This window comes from Choloepus didactylus, chromosome 1 (assembly GCF_015220235.1).
Source record: "Choloepus didactylus isolate mChoDid1 chromosome 1, mChoDid1.pri, whole genome shotgun sequence".
NCBI classification, from domain to species: domain Eukaryota; kingdom Metazoa; phylum Chordata; class Mammalia; order Pilosa; family Megalonychidae; genus Choloepus; species Choloepus didactylus.
This window is the reverse complement of record NC_051307.1, coordinates 194,870,933-194,893,288: the sequence shown is the minus strand read 5'-3', so window position 1 is coordinate 194,893,288 and position 22,356 is coordinate 194,870,933. Positions and strand designations below refer to the sequence as shown.

General features: G+C 36.9%; 1 protein-coding gene across 7 annotated transcripts in view; it reads right to left on the bottom strand.

Moving 5' to 3' along the window:
* The window catches only part of NKTR (natural killer cell triggering receptor), a 58,991-nt gene extending 38,268 nt beyond the window's left edge, over nt 1–20,723 (bottom strand). For all 7 annotated transcript variants that reach the window (XM_037848105.1, XM_037848113.1, XM_037848131.1 and 4 more), the window contains exons 1-2: nt 20,607–20,723; nt 20,342–20,422 (exon numbers count right to left, since the gene is read on the bottom strand). In XM_037848105.1, coding sequence (XP_037704033.1) covers nt 20,342–20,399 — 58 coding nt within the window. In that variant the 5' untranslated portion in view covers nt 20,400–20,422; nt 20,607–20,723. The remainder of the gene's footprint in view (nt 1–20,341; nt 20,423–20,606) is intronic.
* Nucleotides 20,724–22,356: the final 1,633 nt, after the last annotated feature.

The following is a 22,356-nucleotide window of genomic DNA, read 5'->3' as shown; positions in this document are numbered from 1 at the left end:
AGAGGAAATACAAATGGCCAAGAAACACATGAAAAAATGTTCAGCTTCACTAGCTATTAGAGAGATGCAAATTAAGACCACAATGAGATACCATCTAACACCGGTTAGAATGGCTGCCATTAAACAAACAGGAAACTACAAATGCTGGAGGGGATGTGGAGAAATTGGAACTCTTATTCATTGTTGGTGGGACTGTATAATGGTTCAGCCACTCTGGAAGTCAGTCTGGCAGTTCCTTAGAAAACTAGATATAGAGTTACCATTCCATCCAGCGATTGCACTTCTCGGTATATACCCGGAAGATCGGAAAGCAGTGACACGAACAGATATCTGCACGCCAATGTTCATAGCAGCATTATTCACAATTGCCAAGAGATGGAAACAACCCAAATGTCCTTCAACAGATGAGTGGATAAATAAAATGTGGTATATACACACGATGGAATACTACGCGGCAGTAAGAAGGAACGATCTGGTAAAACATATGACAACATGGATGAACCTTGAAGACATAATGCTGAGCGAAATAAGCCAGGCAGAAAAAGAGAAATATTATATGCTACCACTAATGTGAACTTTGAAAAATGTAAAACAAATGGTTTATAATGTAGAATGTAGGGGAACTAGCAGTAGAGAGCAATTAAGGAAGGGGGAACAATAATCCAAGAAGAACAGATAAGCTATTTAACGTTCTGGGGATGCCCAGAAATGACTATGGTCTGTTAATTTCTGATGGATGTAGTAGGAACAAGTTCACTGAAATGTTGCTATATTATGTAACTTTCTTGGGGTAAAGTAGGAACATGTTGGAAGTTAAGCAGTTATCTTAGGTTAGTTGTCTTTTTCTTACTCCCTTGTTATGGTCTCTTTGAAATGTTCTTTTATTGTATGTTTGTTTTCTTCTTAACTTTTTTTTCATACAGTTGATTTAAAAAAGAAGGGAAAGTTAAAAAAAAAAAAGAAAAGAAAAAAGACAAACAAGGAAAAAAAAAAAAAAAAAGATGTAGTGCCCCCTTGAGGAGCCTGTGGAGAATGCAGGGGTATTCGCCTACCCCACCTCCATGGTTGCTAACATGACCACAGACATAGGGGACTGGTGGTTTGATGGGTTGAGCCCTCTACCATAAGTTTTACCCTTGGGAAGACGGTTGCTGCAAAGGAGAGGCTAGGCCTCCCTGTATTTGTGCCTAAGAGTCTCCTCCTGAATGCCTCTTTGTTGCTCAGATGTGGCCCTCTCTCTCTGGCTAAACCAACTTGAAAGGTGAAATCACTGCCCTCCCCCCTACGTGGGATCAGACACCCAGGGAAGTGAATCTCCCTGGCAACGTGGAATATGACTCCCGGGGAGGAATGTAGACCCGGCATCGTGGGATGGAGAACATCTTCTTGACCAAAAGGGGGATGTGAAAGGAAATGAAATAAGCTTCAGTGGCAGAGAGATTCCAAAACGAGCCGAGAGATCACTCTGGTGGGCACTCTTACGCACACTTTAGACAACCTTTTTTAGGTTCTAAAGAATTGGGGTAGCTGGTGGTGGATACCTGAAACTATTAAACTACAACCCAGAACCCATGATTCTCGAAGACAGTTGTATAAAAATGTAGCTTATGAGGGGTGACAGTGGGATTGGGAAAGCCATAAGGACCAAACTCCACTTTGTCTAGTTTATGGATGGATGTGTAGAAAAGTAGGGGAAGGAAACAAACAAAGGTACCCAGTGTTCTTTTTTACTTCAATTGCTCTTTTTCACTCTAATTATTATTCTTGTTATTTTGGTGTGTGTGCTAATGAAGGTGTCAGGGATTGATTTAGGTGATGAATGTACAACTATGTAATGGTACTGTAAACAATCGAAAGTACAATTTGTTTTGTATGACTGCGTGGTATGTGAATATATCTCAATAAAATGATAAAAAAAAAAATTAAAAGATAAAACATAGGACTATACAACATAGTAAACTTTATTGTAGATGATGGACTACTGTTAAGAGTACAAGTATAAGAATGCTCTTTCATTAATTTTAACAAATGTACGATAGTAATACAAAGTGTTAATAATAGGTTGATATATGGGGAAAAATACACTTAATGTATACTATGGACTATAGTTAAAAGTACAAGCATAAAACAAGGAATGTTCTTTCATGAATTATAACAAATGTACAACACTGATACAAGGTATTAATAATAGGGTAGTATGTGAGGAAAAATACACCTAATGTAAATTATGGATGACAAATGATAGTACGATTTTAATCATCGTTCATCAATTGCAACAAATATTATACATCAATAAAAGGTGTCGGGGGTGGTGCGGTGTATGGGAATCTTGTATTTTAGGAATGACTGTTTTGTGAAACCACAACTTCTAATTAAAAAAAAAAAAATTGTTTGGCCTCGGTACTATAGTGCTAGGTTAAAAACACTGTCACATCCGGGAAAATAATGAAAAATCCATGGTAAGAACAGATTAACGTGATCAGGCTTTAAAGGCATGACAAAGGATGAATTATGGTTATTCAGGCATTGGTAGAGGCTGCTACCTTAATTTTATACATACTGTTCATGTGATTTGAGGGATTTAAAAACAAAGGCAAGGTCACAATTTTCTAACAGAAAAAAGGAGAAAGAAATATGACTTTACTTTATAAAGAGGTATACTAATATTAATTCTCCGTAAATCAAATCAAACACTGAAACTGAACACTACAGAACACAGACTGGCAAACACGAACTTGACTGAAGCTCATTAGCAAGACCAGTAGGTCTTCAAAAATGTTTTTTAATTGAATTGCATTATTTTACACAGAAAATGGGCCAATATTTGATGATACTTTTGTTTTTGAAAACCAAAATAGAAAATATACTGAAGGCATAGTCTTTAAAGAAAAAATAAGAGTTCAGTAGTCCAATTATTTATGGCAGGTATAAACTCTGATTATGAAAGTTATTAAAAATAAAAATTAAACTGTAGTTATATAAGGAAAAGATAGTAAATCTGCAGAAGAGAACATTCTCTGGATCCCAAACTGATAGGAAAAGAAAATTGAATGTTATAGTAAGCCCATTTCCCAATAATAGTAAATGCCAGATGTTTCTCATCTCCTGTAACGAGTTAAGATACCCTGCTGATGTCTCTTCAGAAACTAATGGATGCTTCCAAATGAAAGAATAAAATCTAAAGAAAATTTGTCACTCAATAAACGCTACTTATAATTTAGTGGGACTTCATCATTACTATCAATAATATTATATTTTATATTAAAAAGTATCTTCCAAGGAATTACCACTATGCTAATAAATACACTGTTCTATAATGGTACAACTAAAATCTGAAAACAGTTAGTGTAAGCATTAGAATGGTGTTTTTAGGGTAGGGACAAAAATGATACAGAATGAGACTGACTTCCTGCCTTAATCCAAACATAACATATCCTTAAAAATAACTAAGATAGGGGAACAATCCTGAGATTAATCACCTAATATCAACACAACACATTTTAAACTTTGGCCACAGACAGGAAACACCAGACACTCCAAAGACACGTTGCAGATCCAGATTTGGCCACTAGGTGCCAGGAATGACATCAACAAGTATCCAAAAAACTGAATAAAACCCAACATTGCCTATCATCAATACAGCTCGTAGTTCTCAGAAACAGCTGTGGTGGAACTGCAGCTGCAGTGGTGACAAAACTGACATGTGCTATATCATATGTCATATCATAAGATACAGGAGTTGGAAAAATGAGCAGTGGCTAGAAAAAATATTGTAGGAACTAACACTGCAAAAAGCAAGGAATAGCATACAGACTAATTAAAACAAGTTATCCCTGTAGGAATAGATCATATTGAGTAGGCAGAAAGCAAAGTCCACGAGGAAATTTAGGGGATGGGAGCAGCATTCCAACAGAATTGGGCTATTTACTCAAATACTATTTTCCTGAAATCCTCTCCATGTTTCAGGGAGTCCACAGTGAAGAAGATACAGTGCCCAAGTTTCAGGAGCTCACATCTTAACCAGGAATGACACAAACAAACACAGTTGCTACACAATGAGATGAGCCATCAATGGTATGAACAACGAGCAGTTATAATCAACCTAGGCCTAAATGATGTGTCTGAGGGCAGGGAGATGGGGACACCATGTCTGTTTTACTCACCACTGTAATCCCACTGCCTTGTACAGTGCCTGGTACAGAGTAAGTGCTCAATAAATAAATATTTGGACAATAATAAGAATACTTGAAACATAATTATTTGAAGATAGAGAGTAATAAAATACACTTTCATAAATGAAAGAATATCTAAATATATAGATCAAAGGTATTCATTATTTATTCTAGGAAAAGGTATTATTTGGAGTAACACCAAGCTACACTCTAATAAAGCTTCATCTTTTTGGAGACATAAAGGAAAAACTCCTTCTAACATCTGGGAAGTACAATCACGTTACCCACAAAGGAAAAAAAAAAAGGCTGGCTTCAAACACTAACATTAGAAACTGAAGACAACAGAGTACTGTCTATCAACTTAAAAGGAATAATATGCTGTGAACCAAGAATTCTGTGCCTAGCAAAGGAAATACATTAATTAGATTTTATCCTGAAAAAATATATTTGAATAGGTAATCCTGGGATATGACTCAAAGAATTAAGCCTAAATATAGGGATTATGGTTATCAAACAGAATGTAAATGGTATAACTATTGGAACAAAGTTATGTAGTGACAAAAATTTTTTTTTTTGTTTATGTACTTTCTAAAAATCTTTCATTTGGATAGGTAAAGCTGTTGTGATTTAAAAATCACAGTGGAAAGGTATAGATTAAGAAGTCTTTGTTCCCACCCTGTCAACAAATAATCACTTTTATTAATTTCTAGTGCATTTTTACAGTTTCTTTTCATAAACACACAAAAAACTGATATATTCTTATTTTTCTTCATTTTTTTCATGCCAATTAACATACCGTTAAAGGTACTGTGCAGATATGTTGGAGAATGCTGCTCTGTATCACTCTCAATTAGGGTACCATGGTTGCAAGCAAAAATTCAAAGAGAATTTATTTATTGGCTCATGCAGTTAGTGCTCTGCATGGCAGAGACTCAAAAAGCTTTAGAAACCAGCATATTGGGGAACGAAGCCAGATCAGAGCGACCAGCTCTCAAGGCAAAAAGTGTTGAAACTACTTCTTTGTCCCAATAAGTGAATATGGCCCAAAATATTTTCATTAATAAATAAGATTAAAGAGAAATTAATCATTCAACTCAGTAAGACAAAAAAAAAAAGCAATAAATAAGCCTAAGAAAACTTGGAGTTTTAATAAAAATAAAAGCAGAAATTAATGAATTAAAAAACAGAAAGATGTCAGACTTGAAAAATAGACCCCAAAGCTTTTTTTCTTTATCAGGTTGGGGGTAGAAGGAGGGAAGGGGACAAAAGAAGACGAATATACAAATTAAGGAAAAAATTGTAACTATTTGGATATGGGTGAATGACTTCCAATCTTCAAGAAATATTATTAATCTTCATTAATACTGACACCATCTCAATTGCTACACAGTGCAGCAAAAGATGAAAAGCTTAACAAATTTTATGAAGCAAAATAACCCTAAAGGAAAATCAGAGAAAGATGACAATAACAGATAAAAAAACATATATACCACTTAATGAATAAAATTTAATGAAGTGAAGGGAAAATCTTCTGAACATGTTGTGATAGAAGCTAAGAAAATGTCTGATGAAATGCAACATTCATCCCTTAAAAGAACACACACGTTTTCACATTTCAGATCAACAGCCGTATTATGTTTAATGGTGAAACACTGGTATAGTGTTAAAGTAAGGAATGAGTTAAAAGTGCTTATTAGCATCAATATTGTTTAACACTGTTTTAGAAATTCTAGCCAATGTAAGTAGACGAAAAAAATACAAGAGGTATACAAATTAAAACTAGCAAATCATTATTGTATGAAAGACATAACTGTATACCCGGAAAACCTAAAAGAACCAGTGGATATATTAGTTGGTTGACATATTAGACATTGAAATTGCTGACATTTATCTTATGACCAACAAGAACTAGTAGGAAAAAATGACGAAATAAAAATCAAATTCACAAGAGCAACAAAAAACATTAGTTACTTAGCCAGAACAGTGCAGGATCTATAAAAACAAAACTACTGAGACTCTCAGAGACATAAAGGCAACTTGAATAAATAGGAGAGACATACCTATTCTTGGATAGGAAGACACAAAATTGCAAATATGTCAAATTTCCCTAAAATAATCTATATTAATTGTTTATCTCCATTCCCCAAATACCAGTAGAATTCTGGGAGGAACTTGACAGAATGATACTACAGGTCATTGGAGGGAATGAACATGCAATTTTCCCATGAAACTTTTTATTTTCAAAATTTTAAACCAACAAAACTTTTGCCACATTTATCTCTCATTCTCTACAAACAATTTTTATCTTGACCAAATTGAAAATTAAAGACATTACATTCTGATACCTCACTCCTAATTACTTCAGCACATACTCCCAAAGAACAAGCACATTCTCCTACTTAACCTCCAAACTATTATCACACCCAAGAAATGCAAGTGATTCAACAATAGAGTTTAATATACACTCCTTTCAAAACATATCCAACTGTCTCCCACAATGCCATTATATCTTTTACTTTTTAATTCAGGAATCTAATCAAGGATATGTATTAATTTGGTTGTCACGCCTTGGTCTCTTTTAATCCAGAATAGACCCCAGCTCCATTCCTTTTTTGCACCCCACCAGGAAGCATATGTCAATTTGACCCACAGCTGATGACACTAAAGTGTTAGCCAGATCTTTCTGTTGTAACGGTTATTTTTCTCCTTTTTGAATTATTAATTTGTGGATTGATACTTTGAAATATGTGCATATCATATTTCATAACAACCTTTCACCCAATGGATCTGGCCACTGATGATCCTTGCCTGAACCAAATATCACACTAAGGGTTGCAAAATGATGGTTCTTCTAATTCCAACAGTGCTTCTCAATTTATCCAGCTTGAATTCTTCCATCAAGAAGAACTTCCCAGTGAGGTCACTAAAATAGCTGAATGAGATGATCGATGGCTTAGTCCCCCCACAGAAGCTTTAAACAACAAGCAAAAAAAAAAAAACTAGCAGAACCATCTATCTCACAGCTCTGGAAAACAGTTAAAGGGTCCATATAACTGGGTGAGCACTGAATCAAGATAACGGTAACTTAAGCCTCCAGTTAAGATCACACTCACTGGTGAAAGACAGAAAGCTTTCCTCTAAGATCAAGACAAGAATGCCTGCCACCAACTCTGCTATTCAACACTGTACTGGAAGTGCCAGTCAGAGCAATTAGGCAAGAAAAGAAACAAAAGGCATTCAAATTGGAAAGGAAGAGTAAAACTACCCCTATTCACAGATGATGTAATCCTATATATAAAAAATACAGACGAATCTACAGGAAAGCTACTAGAACAAATTCAGCAAAGTGGCAGATTATAAGATCAATACACAAAATCAGTGGTGTTTCTATACTACAATTAATCTGAAAGGGAGAAATCAAGAAAACAATTCCATTTACAATAGTAACTACAAGAACAAAATATCTAGGAATAAATTTAACCAATTATGTATGTGGAAAACTACAAATCATCACTAAAGAAATAAAACAAGACCTAAATAAACTGTAAAATATCCTATGCTCAAGGACTGAAGACTTAATATTGCCAAGATATCAATACTACCCAAAGCAATTTCCAGATTCAATGCAATCCCAATAAAAATTCCAACACCTTTCTTTGCAGAAATGAAAAAGCTAATCAACACATAAATATAAAAGGGAAAGGAGCCCCTAATAGCCAAAAACATCTTGAAAAAGAACAACGTTGGAGGACTCACATGTCCCAATTTGAAAACTTATTACAAAGCTACAATAAACAAGAGTGTGGCACTGACACAGGACAGACATACAGACCAATGGAACAGAACTGAAAGTGAAGAAATAAGCCCATATATTTATGGTCAACTGATTTTCAAAAAAGATGTCAAGTACATGTAATAGGGAAAGAACAATCTCTTCAACAAATGGTGTTGGGAAAACTGGATTTCCATATTCAAAAGAATGAAACTGGACCCCTTCCTCATACCATAGACAAAAATGAACTCAAAATAGAACAAAGACACAAATATAAGAGCCAAAAGTATAAAATTTCTAGAAGGAAAAATAGGGAAGCATCTTTGGGACCTTGTGTTAGGCAATGGTGTTTTAGACTTTATACCTAAAGCACAAACAACAAAAGAAAAAACAAATAAATAGAACTTCAAAATTAAAAACAACTGTGCAAAGGACTTCATTTTGAAAGTACAAAAACAATCTACAGAATGGGAGAAAATATTTGGAAACCATATAACCAATAAGGGTTTAATTTGCAGAATATATAAAGAAATTCTACAACTAAAAATCAAAAAGACAAGCAACCCAATGATAAAATGAACAAAAGAGACTGGAATAGACATTCTCCAAAGAAGATATGCAAACAGCCAAAAAGCACATGAAAAGATGTGCCATGGGGAAACACAAATGGAACATTAGCCATTAGGGAAATGCAAATCAAAACCACAATGTGATAACATTTCACATTCACCATTGGAAAATATCAAGTGTAGGAAAGTATGTGGAGAAATAGGAACACTTGTTCATTGGTGGTGGAAATGTAAAATGGTACAGCCACTATGGAAAATAGTTTGGCAATTCCTCAGGAAATTAAGTACAGAATCACTACATGGTCCAGCAATCCCACTATTAGGGATATACACCAAAGCACTGAAACCAGGGACTTGAACAGAGATTTGCACACCAATGTTCACAGCAGCACTCTTCACAACTGTCAAAAGATAGAAGCAACTGAAGTATCCATCTACAGATGAATGGATAAACAAAATGTGATATAGACATACAATAGAGCATTATTCAGCTGTAAAAGGAATGAAGTTTTGACACATGCAACAACACAGACGAACCCTGAAGACATCATGTTGAGTGAAACAAGCCAGAAACCAAAGGACAAATATTGTATGATCTCGCTTTGGTGAAATAATTAGAATATGCAAATCCTTAGAGTCAGAAAAGAAAATAGTGGTTACCAGGAGCAGGGGAGTGAATACAGAATGTAGAATTAATGCTTAATTGGTACAGAGTTTCTGTCTGGGTGATGGAAAAGTTTCTGTGATGGTAGGCACAACACTGTAAATTTAATTAACACCACTGAACTGTATTTCTGAATATGGCTAAAAGGGGAAATTTTAGGTTATTTATATGTTTCCAGAATAAAAATGTGAAAAAAGCATAGAACTGTAAAACAAAAACAGTGAAACCTAATGTTAACTATGGGCTTAGATAATAGTGTAATTATAATATCATTTCATCAATTGTTAACAAAGGGTCCAAGCTAATGCAAAGTGTTATTAATAGGGAAAACTGCATGTGTGAGGGGAGGTGTATGGGAATACTGTACCTTCTGCATGATTTTTCTGTAAACCTACAATCTCTCTAATTAAATAAAATAAAAATTAATTGATTGAAATGAAAAGATATCTAGAACCTAATGTTTAACAGAAAAAAGGTCACAAACGATATTCAGCATATAATGCTGTTTTTAAAAAACATGTATGTAGATGTACACAAACCTTACTTAGGATGTTCAGAAATTCAGCTGTAATTTTCTCTGAGTGATAGGATTTTAAGGCGAGTTTACTTTAAAAAAATAATTTAAATTTTTTATAACGAGCATGTATTATTTTCACAAACAGAAGAAACAATGAAGCCCAATTTAGCTTAAAATGAACCAGAGACAGGAAGAGCCCAGGCGACACGGTTTACAACTTGCAAATGAACTTTACTGATTACAATATTCTTTTCTTTCTCTAATTTGTCATTCATAAACATTAACAGTCTCCACCTTAAACCTTGTATGCTTAAAAAATCATCTTTAAGTTGGTGGTTTGGAATCAGAAAGCATTTTCTAACAAAAACAATGTTATAAATGTTGATTGACTTCCAAAGACAGACCTAAAGGTCTATCTAATCCAAAATACCAATGTAAACAAGTAACTAATAGTATTAGCCTAAATTCTAGAAAGAAAAAGTGAAAGAGGCATTTTTCAGCCCCTCCTGTACACAAAAGTACAATATGCAAAAAAAAGGTTTTTGTTTTCTTAAGTATTCCCCACTGCGAAACCTATTCTCTTTTCTAGCCTAGGCACTCCACTCTCCAACCAACAAGTATCTTAATGCTGCCCTACTAAGTGCTTCCCTCACGCTTGATCTACTCTTTCAAAGAACTCCACAAAAATACTAAATTCTAGATTATAGAGCAATCATGGTATAATGGAGAAGAGGGATGACCTAGGCTAGAGCTCTAGCTCTTTTTAGCTAAGTAACCCTGGACAAGTCAATTGTCCAAACTGACCCCTCTGAGTCAGTTTCCTCATCCATTAAATGGGTTTAATTCTTACATCTTAATGTTGTGCTGATTAAAAAACCTTGCAAACATATGTTGTTATTATCCTAGTCATGATTATTAGCCTTGTTTCAAACAGACTCCGCTATTAGTAATGTGATTTATCAAAGGCCAAGCATCTAGAAAAGAGCAGAGCCAGAAATAAAGTACAGTCTTCTAAGTCTCCATCCAGCGCTTTTTCCAATATACCGAGTTGCCTTTCCAGGTTCTAAGATCACTGACCTTTCCTTGACCCAAACAAAATTCCCAGTTAAAAAGAAACCAATCTTGCTGCATGAGTTCAGGTCATATATGAAAACAAACCTTCCTAAAGGTAATCCCAAAAAGATTTACCTAATTAATCTTTATTAACCTAAATGTAACAGAATTGCAGATTAGTGTATAACATTGAAGTGGAAACTTTAAGGTTCTCTGGGAAAGATGGTACTTTGGGGCAGAAGTTAGCTACACTAGGGTTATTCCTGATTTCCACACTCTTTTCTTCTTCTACTCCTGAAATCAGATTTCTAAAAATGCACCAAGTTTTTCAGGTGGTTACTACAAGTATGAAAGACAAGGGGTAACACTTCATAAAACTACGGCTTGTCTGTTTGGCCACTTCCAAACTGCTAGTGTCACTGCAGCTGTATGATGAAAATGTCAGGGTTTTTGCATTAGTAACATCCCTTCCTGTAGCTTAATGCAGGAATATCTCTTCCCTTTATTCCTTCAAATTGGGAATCCAACCTGAGTACAGAGAATTTACTCATTTTAGCTACTCTACTCACATAACATTGCCTAATTAAGACTCAGGCTCCAATTTTATGCAAGTGTTCATACACAGTTAAAAGATCTAAAACAGGAATCCATGGCAATGAATTTCTAACTACTTTAAGACACAATCTCTTGAAACACATCAGGACTAAAATTGGGAACTACCTGGAGCAAGGTTTACAAAATAAAGCATTCAGTTAGGCGTTTTTAACAAAATGAACTATTTTATATAACAACTTAAGTGCATTTTAGAGGAGAAACAGTATATAAGATGGAAATTACAGGGATAAGATTAGCTACAGAATGCAGTTTTTTAGATAATCTTGAAAGCATTCCTCAGTTCTAAATAACCGTTGTATTAGTTAGGGTTCTCTAGGGAAACAGAATCAATGAGAGGTGTCTCTGACTATCAAATTGTAGAAGTGACTCACACAACTGTGGGTATGCATGAGTCCAAATTCTGTAGAGCAGTCAGCAAACTGTCAACTCCAAGGGAGATGTCCGATGAACTCCTCAGGAAACGAACTGGCAACTTCCACGAACTCCTCAGGAAACGCTTCACTGGGCAGCCGAAGAAAAAGTGAAGGTCCTCTATCTGTCTTGCTTATAAGTCTTCAACTGATTAATTGGATTAAATCTAGCCAATTGCATTCTCATTGTGGAAGACATGCCCTTTGGTGAGTCATCAGTCACAGCTGCAGTCAATTGACTGATGATTTAATAAACCAGCCTGTTGGTTTATCAACCAGCCTCAAACGTCCTCACAGCAATTGTTAGGTCAGTGTTTGCTTGACCAGACAGCTGGGTACTATCACCTGGCCAAGTTGACACATGAACCTAACCATCACAACCGTCATTCACCCCAGTCTTGCCCTCACTAGCCGGAGCACTTTTCTGCTGATCTAAAATTTTTCCCAGTAAAATAACTGTTTGCTGCACCCCTGACCCTCTATTTAAGTGCTTGTGGTACTCTGAAGCTGCATGTAATCCAGAAAAACATGTTCCTAAACTTTAATCCATTCCTGTGGGCGTGAACCCATTGAAAGTAGGACCTTTCTTGATAAGGTTATTTCAGTAATCAGGATGGGTCTTAACCCTATTACTGGAGTCCTTTATAAGTGGAATGAAATTAAGACAGAGAGAAACAACCATAGGAAGCAAAAAGCTGAACATGAACGGAACCTGAGGGAAGGGAGAAACCAGGAGATGTCATCATGTACCTCATCACGTGACAAGCTAAGGACCAAGGATCGCCAACAGCCAGCCCCAGAACACCAGTCTCTGGGAAGAAAGCATTGCCTTGACGATACTTTGATTTGGACTTTTTCCCAGCCTCAAACAGTGAGCAAATACATGCCCATTGTTTAACCCAACCCATTTCATGGTATTTGCTTGAACAGCCTAGGAAACTAAACAGTGCTATATTCTACCAATAGTTCAAACTGAACTACATATAATTTGGAAAGCTTTAAGACTATCTAGTGCCAAAGGCTAACCTTGGTCTTTATTCTCCTCAAAACTCTAAATGTACATGATGTGCAAATCAAACTGTAAGGAACCATGTTGGACAGCTAGTTCACACCATCAATGTCAGAATTCCCTCTGCCATAACCCTGACAGACGAACACCAACAAAGTTAGAAAAATAACAGAAAAGCATGGGGGCTCAAACTGGGACAGGAGACAGGTTAGGTGAGGAACAGACATTCTATGTTATAGGTAGAAAGGGAAATAAACCTTTGCATATTTCACTTGGAGTCTCAGGGAAGAGAAATAAAAGGTGTTAAGAAATGAACTTTCTCCTCTCAGAGTCAACATAAAAACCCATATGAGTTGCCTTCAAGACTATCCACTCAGGTATGGTGTTATTACTGGTATTTTCCTGGCCCAATTCCTTAAAAAGAAAAAAATTTCGCTCTTGCTTGCACAATCTTTTTTATTTTTTTATTTTTATTTTTTAAAAAAAGGCTTTTCCTTTTCCTAAGATATGTATAAGAAGATATCATCTATAAAAAGTCTGTCTGCATAATACCTTAACATGAAGGCCCATTAATTAGTGCAGCACCCAGGATCAGGCACATGCAATAATTAAGGCAGCTTTTAAAAAGAATGAGTCAAAATGTCCATCAGTGAACAAATGGATAAACAAATTGTGGTATATACACATGATGGAATATTATGCAGCCATAAGACACAACAAAGACATGGAATATATAATAATGTGGATGAACCTTGAGGATATTATGTTGAGTAGTTAGCCAGAAACAAAAGGACAAATAGTGTATGGTGTCAATAATATGAACTGACATTAATGAGCAAACTTTGAGAGTTAAAAGCTGATAACACAGGCTACCAGAATATAGAAAGAGGGTAGAGATCGGGCATTTGATGCTGAAAGACTACAGAATGTTCAGTAGGACTGATTGTACAGATCCAGAAATAGACAGCGTAATACTGTGTGATGGTAGCACATTATTGTAGGTACACTGAACGAAGATGTCTGTGAATAAAGCTGAAAGAGGTTGGATAGGGGAATGTACGACACCAGAGGTAAAGTTAGATGATAAGACTGGGACTGTATAACTTGGAAAAATCTGGAGTGACTAATGACTGTTGCTAAATGTACAAATATAAGAATGTTTTCAAATGTGGGACAACAAATGAATGTCAACCAGGCAGAGTGCTGAAAAAGGGATGGTATTTGGGAAAAAAACATAATCAAAGCAAACTGGAGTCTACGGTCAAGAGTAACATTGTAATATGCTTCTATTAAATGTAACAAAGGCAATAACCAAAGTTAAATGTGTACGAGGGAGGGATATAAGGAAGGGATATGGGATTCTTGGTAATGGTGTTATTTTCTGTCCTTACTATTATAGTGTATTGTAAGACATTTTATTTTTCTTTTTATTATCATTTTTATTATTCGCCAAAAAAAACCTTTTTAATAGTAATCAATATGTTCAAGTGCTGACTATGGTGATAAAGGTACAACTATATGATGATACCATGAACAACTGACGGTACACTGTGGATAATTGTATGGTATGTGAATATATCTCTAAAATTGTAGGAAAAAATACAGAAAGGGGTAAAAGTGCTGGAGAAAACATGGAGAGAGGGATATACCTATTTACTGTTGATGAGCAGGCAGAATGCTGTAGCCTTCGTGGAGGTCAGTATGGTAGTTCCACAAGAACCTAAGTATGTGAGGGCCATAAGGTCCTGCAACCTCATTATGGGGTATGTACTTTGAAGATCTGAGAGCAGAGACATGAATGGACTTTTGCACACTGGTGTTTACGGAGGCAGTATTCATGATCTGCAATGGGGGTAGGTGGCCTAAGGGTACACAACTGAGGAACAGAATGGCAAACTGTGGTGTATGCATACAATGGAATATTGAACAACTATGAGAAGGAGTGAAGCTGAGAGACGCAAGGAGGTGAATGGATCCTGTAGACAGCATTTTGAGTGAAGTATGCCAGAAACCAAGGCAAACACTATAATGCCTCACCAATATGGACTAACTACAATGTGTAAACTCAGAACTGAACCTTAGAGCACAGCCTAACAGGGAAATGATTATTGTAACGGTCCCTAGATTGTAAGCTCTTACAGCAGTCAAATCTATTCCTGAATTGTAATGGCTATCTCCAAATTCTGAGATGGTGATACCTTTGTGTATAACCTGATTGATCTCTGGAACACTGGGTATCTGTGTGACACCTGAAACTCAGAGCTAGAGCTCAGCAGATATGAATGTCAGTATTAACGCATACAGCAATGGTTAAAAAAAAAAAAAAAAAAGAGCCCAGACTTCAATTAGAGACATGAATAAAGCAGATCTGGTTAAGATGAGGGCAAATCTGTTAAGACTAGGGCAAATCGGGCCAAAGCGTAAAGGTTTAAAACCGACTGTGTCCAAACTTCAACTTCCATGTGAGACCAAGGGAAGAGATGTTTATTTGGTATAGGATCTATATTTTCTAAACAATATAACTTCTACAGTCAATTTGTTCAAACACTACAATTACAGGGAACTTTAAACAGGAAGAGAGCTATGGTAGGTCTGTACAGATTAGAATGAAATAGCAACACATCCTAAAGTAATTTGGGTGGAGAATAAGAATATATATTCGGGGCTCCCCCTGAAGAGCTAGGGGAAGATGCAAATGTGCTAGACTTCCTCACCTGCATTGTTGCTGATGTTCTCACAAACAGTGGGGACTGACAGCTTGTCATGCTGACCCCTCTGTCTTGGGGCTGGCCCCTATGAAGCTTGTTGCTGCAAGGAGAGGCTAAACCTAAGAGTCTCCCCCAGAGTGCCTCTTTGTTGCTCAGATGTGGCCCTCTTTCTCTAACTAAGTCACCTTGGCAGGTGATCTCACCACCCTCCCTACTACGTGCAATCTGACTCTCAGGGGTGTAAATCTCCCTGGCAACGCAGTATATGACTCCCGAGGATGAATCTGGACCCGGCATCATGGGATTGACAACATCTTCTTGACCAAAAGGGGGATGCAAAATGAAACGAAACTTTGTTTCAGTGGCCGAGAGATTTCAAATGGAGTCCAGAGGTCACTCTGGTGGACATTCTTATGCACTATATAGATAACACTTTTTAGGTTTTAATATACTGGAATAGGTAGAAGTAAATAACTGAATCTACCAAACTCCAACCCAGTAGCCTTGACACCTGAAGACGACTGCATAACAATGTAGCTTACAAGGGGTGACAGCGTGATTGTGAAAACCCTGTGGATCGCACTCCCTTTATCTGGTGTATGGATGGATGAGTAGAAAAATGGGGACAAAACCCAAATGAAAAATAGGGTGGGATGGGGGGGTGTTGGGGTGTTCTTTTTTTATTTTTATTTTTTATTCTGATTCTGATTCTGGTGCATGGAAAATGTTCAAAAATAGATTGGTGTGATGAATGCACAACTATAAGATGGTACTGTTGATTGTACACCATGGATGACTGCATGGTATATGAATATATCTCAATAAAACTGAATTAAAAAAAAATCAATAACAACAAAATCAACATTCTCCACAGAATTTAAACTAAACACAGGGTCACATAACATAATATTCAAAATGTCCAGGATAACAATCCAAAAATTACTGTACATAACCCAAAGATGACACAAATGCTCGAATTATCAAAGAAGTTAAAGCACCTATTGTAACTATGCTTCACTAAGAAATGCAAAACAGTGTGGAAATTAATGAAAAAAGAGCCTCAAGAAAAACCAAATGGAAATTTTAAAAGTGAAAATTATAATAAACCAAAATAAAAAATTCACCGGATGGACTCAATAACAGAAAGGCTATGACAAAGTCAATGAACTTGAAGACTAATTAATTGAAATTATCCAATCTGAAACCAGAAAGAAAAAAGGCTGAAAAATTAACAGCACCTCAGGGAGCTGTGGGACAAAAGCAAAAGGTCTAGTATTGGTGTCACACAAGTCCCAGAAGAAGAGGAAAAAGGGTGTTGCACAGAAAATACGTTTGAAAAAATGATGGGTGAAAACAACGTAAATTTTACATTTAAAATAAGCAGACTCCAAAGAGAATAAACACAATGAAATTCACTCTCAGATACATTACAATTAAACTGCTGAAAATTTAAAGACAGTAAAAATCTTGAAAACAGCCAGGCAAAAATAATACATAAATGTGGGAGAATAACAATGCAAATAACTATCAATTTCTTATCAGAAGCCATAAAGACCAGAAGGTGGTTTAACTGTCAACCCTGAATTCTGTATCTAGCAAAAACATCCTTTAAGAATGAAGAGAAAAATTTTTTTTTCTTCAGATAAAAGAAAACTAAGAGAGTTCATGCCAGAAGACCTGCTCTAAAAGAAATGCTGAAGGAATCTCTTCAGACTTTGAGAAATGATAGAAGAAAAACTTGGAATTTCAGAAATGAACAAACAGCAACAGAAACAGTAAATATGGCTAAATATGACAGACTATGTTTTGCCCCTTAAGTTCTTTAAAATATGAATGACATTTGAAAGCAAAAGTTTTCAAAATTTACAGATGTAATAAACATGATAAATACAACATGAGGTTGGGGGGGTAAAGAGATCTATACAGTGGGAAAGCTTCTACATTTTACTTGAAATTGTAAAATACTAATTCTAAGTACACTGCAAAAAGTTAATACATACTGTAACCCCTAGAGCAATCATTTTAAAAGGTATACAGAGATAGCATTAAAAACTTAATAGAAAAATTGAAGTGGAATACTAAAAATATTCAAATAACCCCCAAATTTAATTCAAAATAAAAAGCAAAGATAACAAATAGAAAACAAATAACAAAATAGTAGACAAGTCCAAATATAACAATAGTTACGTAAATTGTAAATGGTCTAAATATACCAATTAAAAGACAGATGGTCAAAATGGATTAAAAATAAGACCTAACTACTTGCTAGGTACAAGAAATCCACTTCAAATATAATGATACAGATAGATTAAAAGTAAAAGGATGGAAAAAAGATATACCAAGCAAACACTTTAAGAAACTAGAAAAAGGAAAACAAAACCAAAACAAGCAGAAGAAAGAGATAATAAAGAGCAGAAATCAATGAAATTAAAATAGAAAAATGGGATGGGGGTGTGTGTGAGGGGAATCAGTGAAATCAAAACTTACTTCCTTGAAAAGATAATAAAATTGATAAAAAAAAATTTACCAATATCAGGAATGAAAGAGGAGCTATTATAGATTCCCCACAGATATATTAAAGGGATAAAAGGGACTATTACAAACACCCCTATGCACAAAAAATTGACAACTTCAATAAAATGGACAAATTTCTTAAAACCCACTAACTACCAAAACTGACCGAAGGAGAAAGAGACAACATGAATAGTCCTGTATCTATTAATGAAATCAATTTAGTTTAAAACCTTCCGAAAAAAATTTATAAGGAAAAGTCATGGAATTATTAGAGGAACCATCTAATTAGAGTCACAGAGAAAAACTCACATACAATTTAAAGATTTTTTCTTAATATATTCTTGCATTCATTTGGTGGCTATATAACTCAAAATTTAAAATTAATTTTTTCGCTATAAAATATACAAATCCTCACTGATAGTAATGGAAAAGAGTACATGCTATTTCCAGCTCAATTTTTATCAGTACTTCCTGCTCTCTCAACAATGTGGACAGTGTGAACAATCTTAAATGACCTTTGCTTATCAAAGTAAATCAAAGCTATTACTTCATATTTACATCAAGCAAATTATTACCTATATAAGAATTCAAGGATATTACTTGAATAAGTACTCAGTAAGTATATGACATATATACTATTGATTAAATACTGTAAAGCAAGACCCCTCCCTTCATAAAAGTGAAGTGATCCTTAAGAGTTGTGTAAAATCAAGTCTTACGTCTTAGAGAGGTATTATACATGAGATTGAACCATATGAAACTGCCAATTTTCAAGCGGTTTCAACCTAACACAGTGTAAGCATTCTTTGTTTTATATATGACTCAGTATTCTCAAGAACGCTAGTCAGTTTTACTAGAATGGTAATATAATTAATTGCCTTGGATGCTGGGGAACAAACCTCATTCATCATTTACCAAGCATATTCTGGAGATTATTTCACAATAAAGGCTATTTGAAAATCTAAAATTGGAACATGTTACAAGAAAGAAGTTCTTAACATGACTTCAGAACCTGTGTTCATTTACTTCTACTTTTCTGGGATCTGTTATTTTTAATTTTTAAAAAACCACAGGCTCTCTTACGTGAAGCAGAGTTTCACTACAGAATAAGGATTAAGATCCACCAAGGCTCTAAATATTAAAAAGAGAAAGAGAACTAAACCTAAGAATGCAACAAAATTTCTAAGATCACATCATTCCTTTGCTCAACACCCTTCTATCTTCTTATCTTACTGGGTCAAAATCCTCACTATGGCCTCTTTTTCCTTCTCTTCACCTTTGCCTCCTCAAACATGCCACGCACACTCCCTCCTCAGAGCCTCAGAAGCCTCAGAACAGTAATAACTGTTCCCACTACCAGCAATGCTCTTCTCAAAGATATCACAAGGCTCATCTCCTTCAGATGTCTGCTTAAAAGTCAGCTTCTCAAAGTGGTCTTCTCTGACCAACTTCCTACAAGCCACTATATATTTTTTCCTAGTTTATTGCCCATCTTCCCCCAATAGAATACAATCTACAAGAAGCCTTTGTCTTTTCACTGCTATACCTACAGGGCCTAGAACAGGTTCTCACTAATAAGAATCTGCTGAACAAGATGCTGTATAAAGACAGTACATATGCCTCCATTTAAAACTTGTAACAAACACGAAGAAACCAAGAAAACAGTTTGGAAACCTGCACACTCTGCTACTCAGACTGAAACGACTATCCTTTAGAAGATATTTTATTTTCAACAAACCATACTAATGAATGGATGGATTCTCTAAAGGCAACATATTAACGTTAAGTGTATGCATGCTGCAATTCTATTGGAGCAGAATGCTCTGGTTTATCACACAGAACATTTGCTAAGCCATTTTCCCACGAACCAAGAAAGTATAGCTAAAGATTCTTAAGGGAAAATAGAGGCAGGGTTACCGTATTAATGATACATAAGGATCAAGAAGCACAGAATATACGAATCCAAACCTCAAAAGTACAGAGCAAAATATCAGAAATTGAAATCAAGAGTGTTTGCCACCTAGGGACGCTGAGAGAGAGAAAGTCTTAAAAGGACTGCATCCTTGTCAGCGCCAGCCGGCAAGATATTAAGACTCAGCCCGGGGCTGCCGGTGGCTGTGGGCGTGGGGTTTTGGAGGACGAGGCCGGGACTCCGAGTCGAGTGTTGGTGGTGTCACCGGGCCACCCTCCTCTCCACTGATTTTCTCACCGGAGAGAAGCGAAAATTCATTGTCCCACCCGCTCCCTTAAAGGTTTGGGGGAGTTGACGAAGGTAGAAGCCTGTCCTTTACCCCCAGGCAAGCCCAGGCCCCAGGAGGCTCCCCTATCTCCGGCTCACCCGGCTCCCGGTTGATCTCGATGTCGAAGTGGCACTGCGGCCGGTCCTGCGCCCCCATCGCGACCGAGGCGGCGGCAACAGCTGGGAGAGAGGAGTAGGAAAGCGGTCAGGGAGGGGGCTAGGGCGGGGGCTGGATCCGAGCCCGTGCCTCGATCCCTCGCGCCGGCCAGTCGCGACAGCGCGGGAGGCCGAGATGGGGCCCCTTCCTGCCCCGGGCCCCGCAGGCCCTTGGCGGCGCGCACACACATGCAGGCGAGCTCTTCACCTGGCTGGCCTCCAGCCTGAGCGGCTCCCCGTGAATAGAAGACAATGTGAAGCCACCGCCGCCGGAGCCCAACGCCACTAACGAACCGCCACCCCTCCCCTGGGCCAGGCCTCCCAGTGCCACGCTACATCCCGCGAGAATTGGGTCAAATACCGCGAGAACACGGTTTCGATGTGGGTGGTTAACCGAAAGTGGCAGCGGAGGGGGCGTGCACACATGGGCGTGCCTAGGAAATCTTGAGGATCTTCCAGTGTAGCACTCCTATACCTGGTCTGGTCCTTTCTGCCCCGCCCCTTGCCCTATAACCAGTGGAGACAGTCACCTAATCCGGAAGTCTTGGTTGAGCCTGCACCCTCCAGCTTACCCGATCGTTTCTCAGCGGCTGTGAGCCTCCCCGTACTTGGCGGTATCGCGAGGCTTCTCTTTTCTCGACAGCTGCGTACGAGTGTATCAAGTTGTTGAAGTGGGTTTTTTTTTTTTGGCTGTTTTCTCTTTCGTGGGGAGTAATAATGAGCAACATCCTATTGTTAGACCGTTTGTGTCACTTCAAAGGCAATATTCTTTTCAGGCTGAAGTGTCATTTCGTTTCCGTGTTTTGGCGCCAGCGTCTCTGGGATAGTTTATGTTCCTATGCTTACTGACTGTTGTACATCATCTTTTGTGAAGTGTATGCACGTCCTTAACTTCGTCTTACTGTTGAATGTAAGATTCTTTGTTAAGTATATGATTTCAGATATTTGCTTCCAATCTAGGTCTTGTCTTTGCATTGGTTTGACAGTGTCTTTTGTGTGTGGGTGTGTGCAAAAGCAGATTTTAATTTTGGTGAAGTCAGTTTATCAATTTTTTTCTTTTATATTTTGTGCTTTTACTTTACTAAGAAATCTCTACCTACCTCAAGCTTGGGAAGATTTTCTCCTATATTTTCTTCTAGAAGTGTTACAGTTTTACCTTTTAGGTGTAGATCTGTGATCTATTAGAATTAATTTTGTGTGTGGTGTGAGGTAGGGGCTGGGGTTCATTTTTTTTCCTTTAGGGATTATACAGTAGTTCCTCACTATTTATTGAAAAACTATATTTTCTCCATGGAATTGGTTTGGGATAACATATGTGTGGGTCTATTTCTGGATTCTATTCTGTTCCATTGATTATGCCATTGCCGCACTTTTGATTACTATAGCTTTATAGTAAATCTCAAAATCAGGTTCGTTTAGTTTCTAAAGAGTTTCTGCATCTGTGTCACTTGTGTAAAATGCAGTCAGAACTGTGATACTTCCCACACCATCACAGAAGTGCTATTCCTGTTAGAGCTTTCCAGTTCTACATCTCCCAGAGGCCAGTATCTCTATCAGAGGAACAGTTCCCTGGATTTTTAACTTGTAACCTGGGCTAATTTTATTTACAGTGCAGTGTTGCAGCTAACCATTTATAGGTTTTTAAAAACTGAAATGCATGTCTATCTGGAGATGAAATGGGTTGTTAAAGCTACTTTTGATACAAAGACTGGTGAAAGGAAAGGAAGGGGGAACACTGCCCAGCTTTGCAATTATCATGCTTTGGGACGCTGGCTTCAATGCAAGTAAGGCCTTAAGAGCTCAGAGACAAATAACTTATTCTGGGGTGTACTTTGAGTACTTTAAATCTCCTGGAATTCATTATTTTCTTGACACTCCAATAATGTCTCCTTCTATCCTGTTCCTGCCACTGATTATGTGACCTAGGGCAAGTCATTTTGATCTCCCTGGAGTTCAGT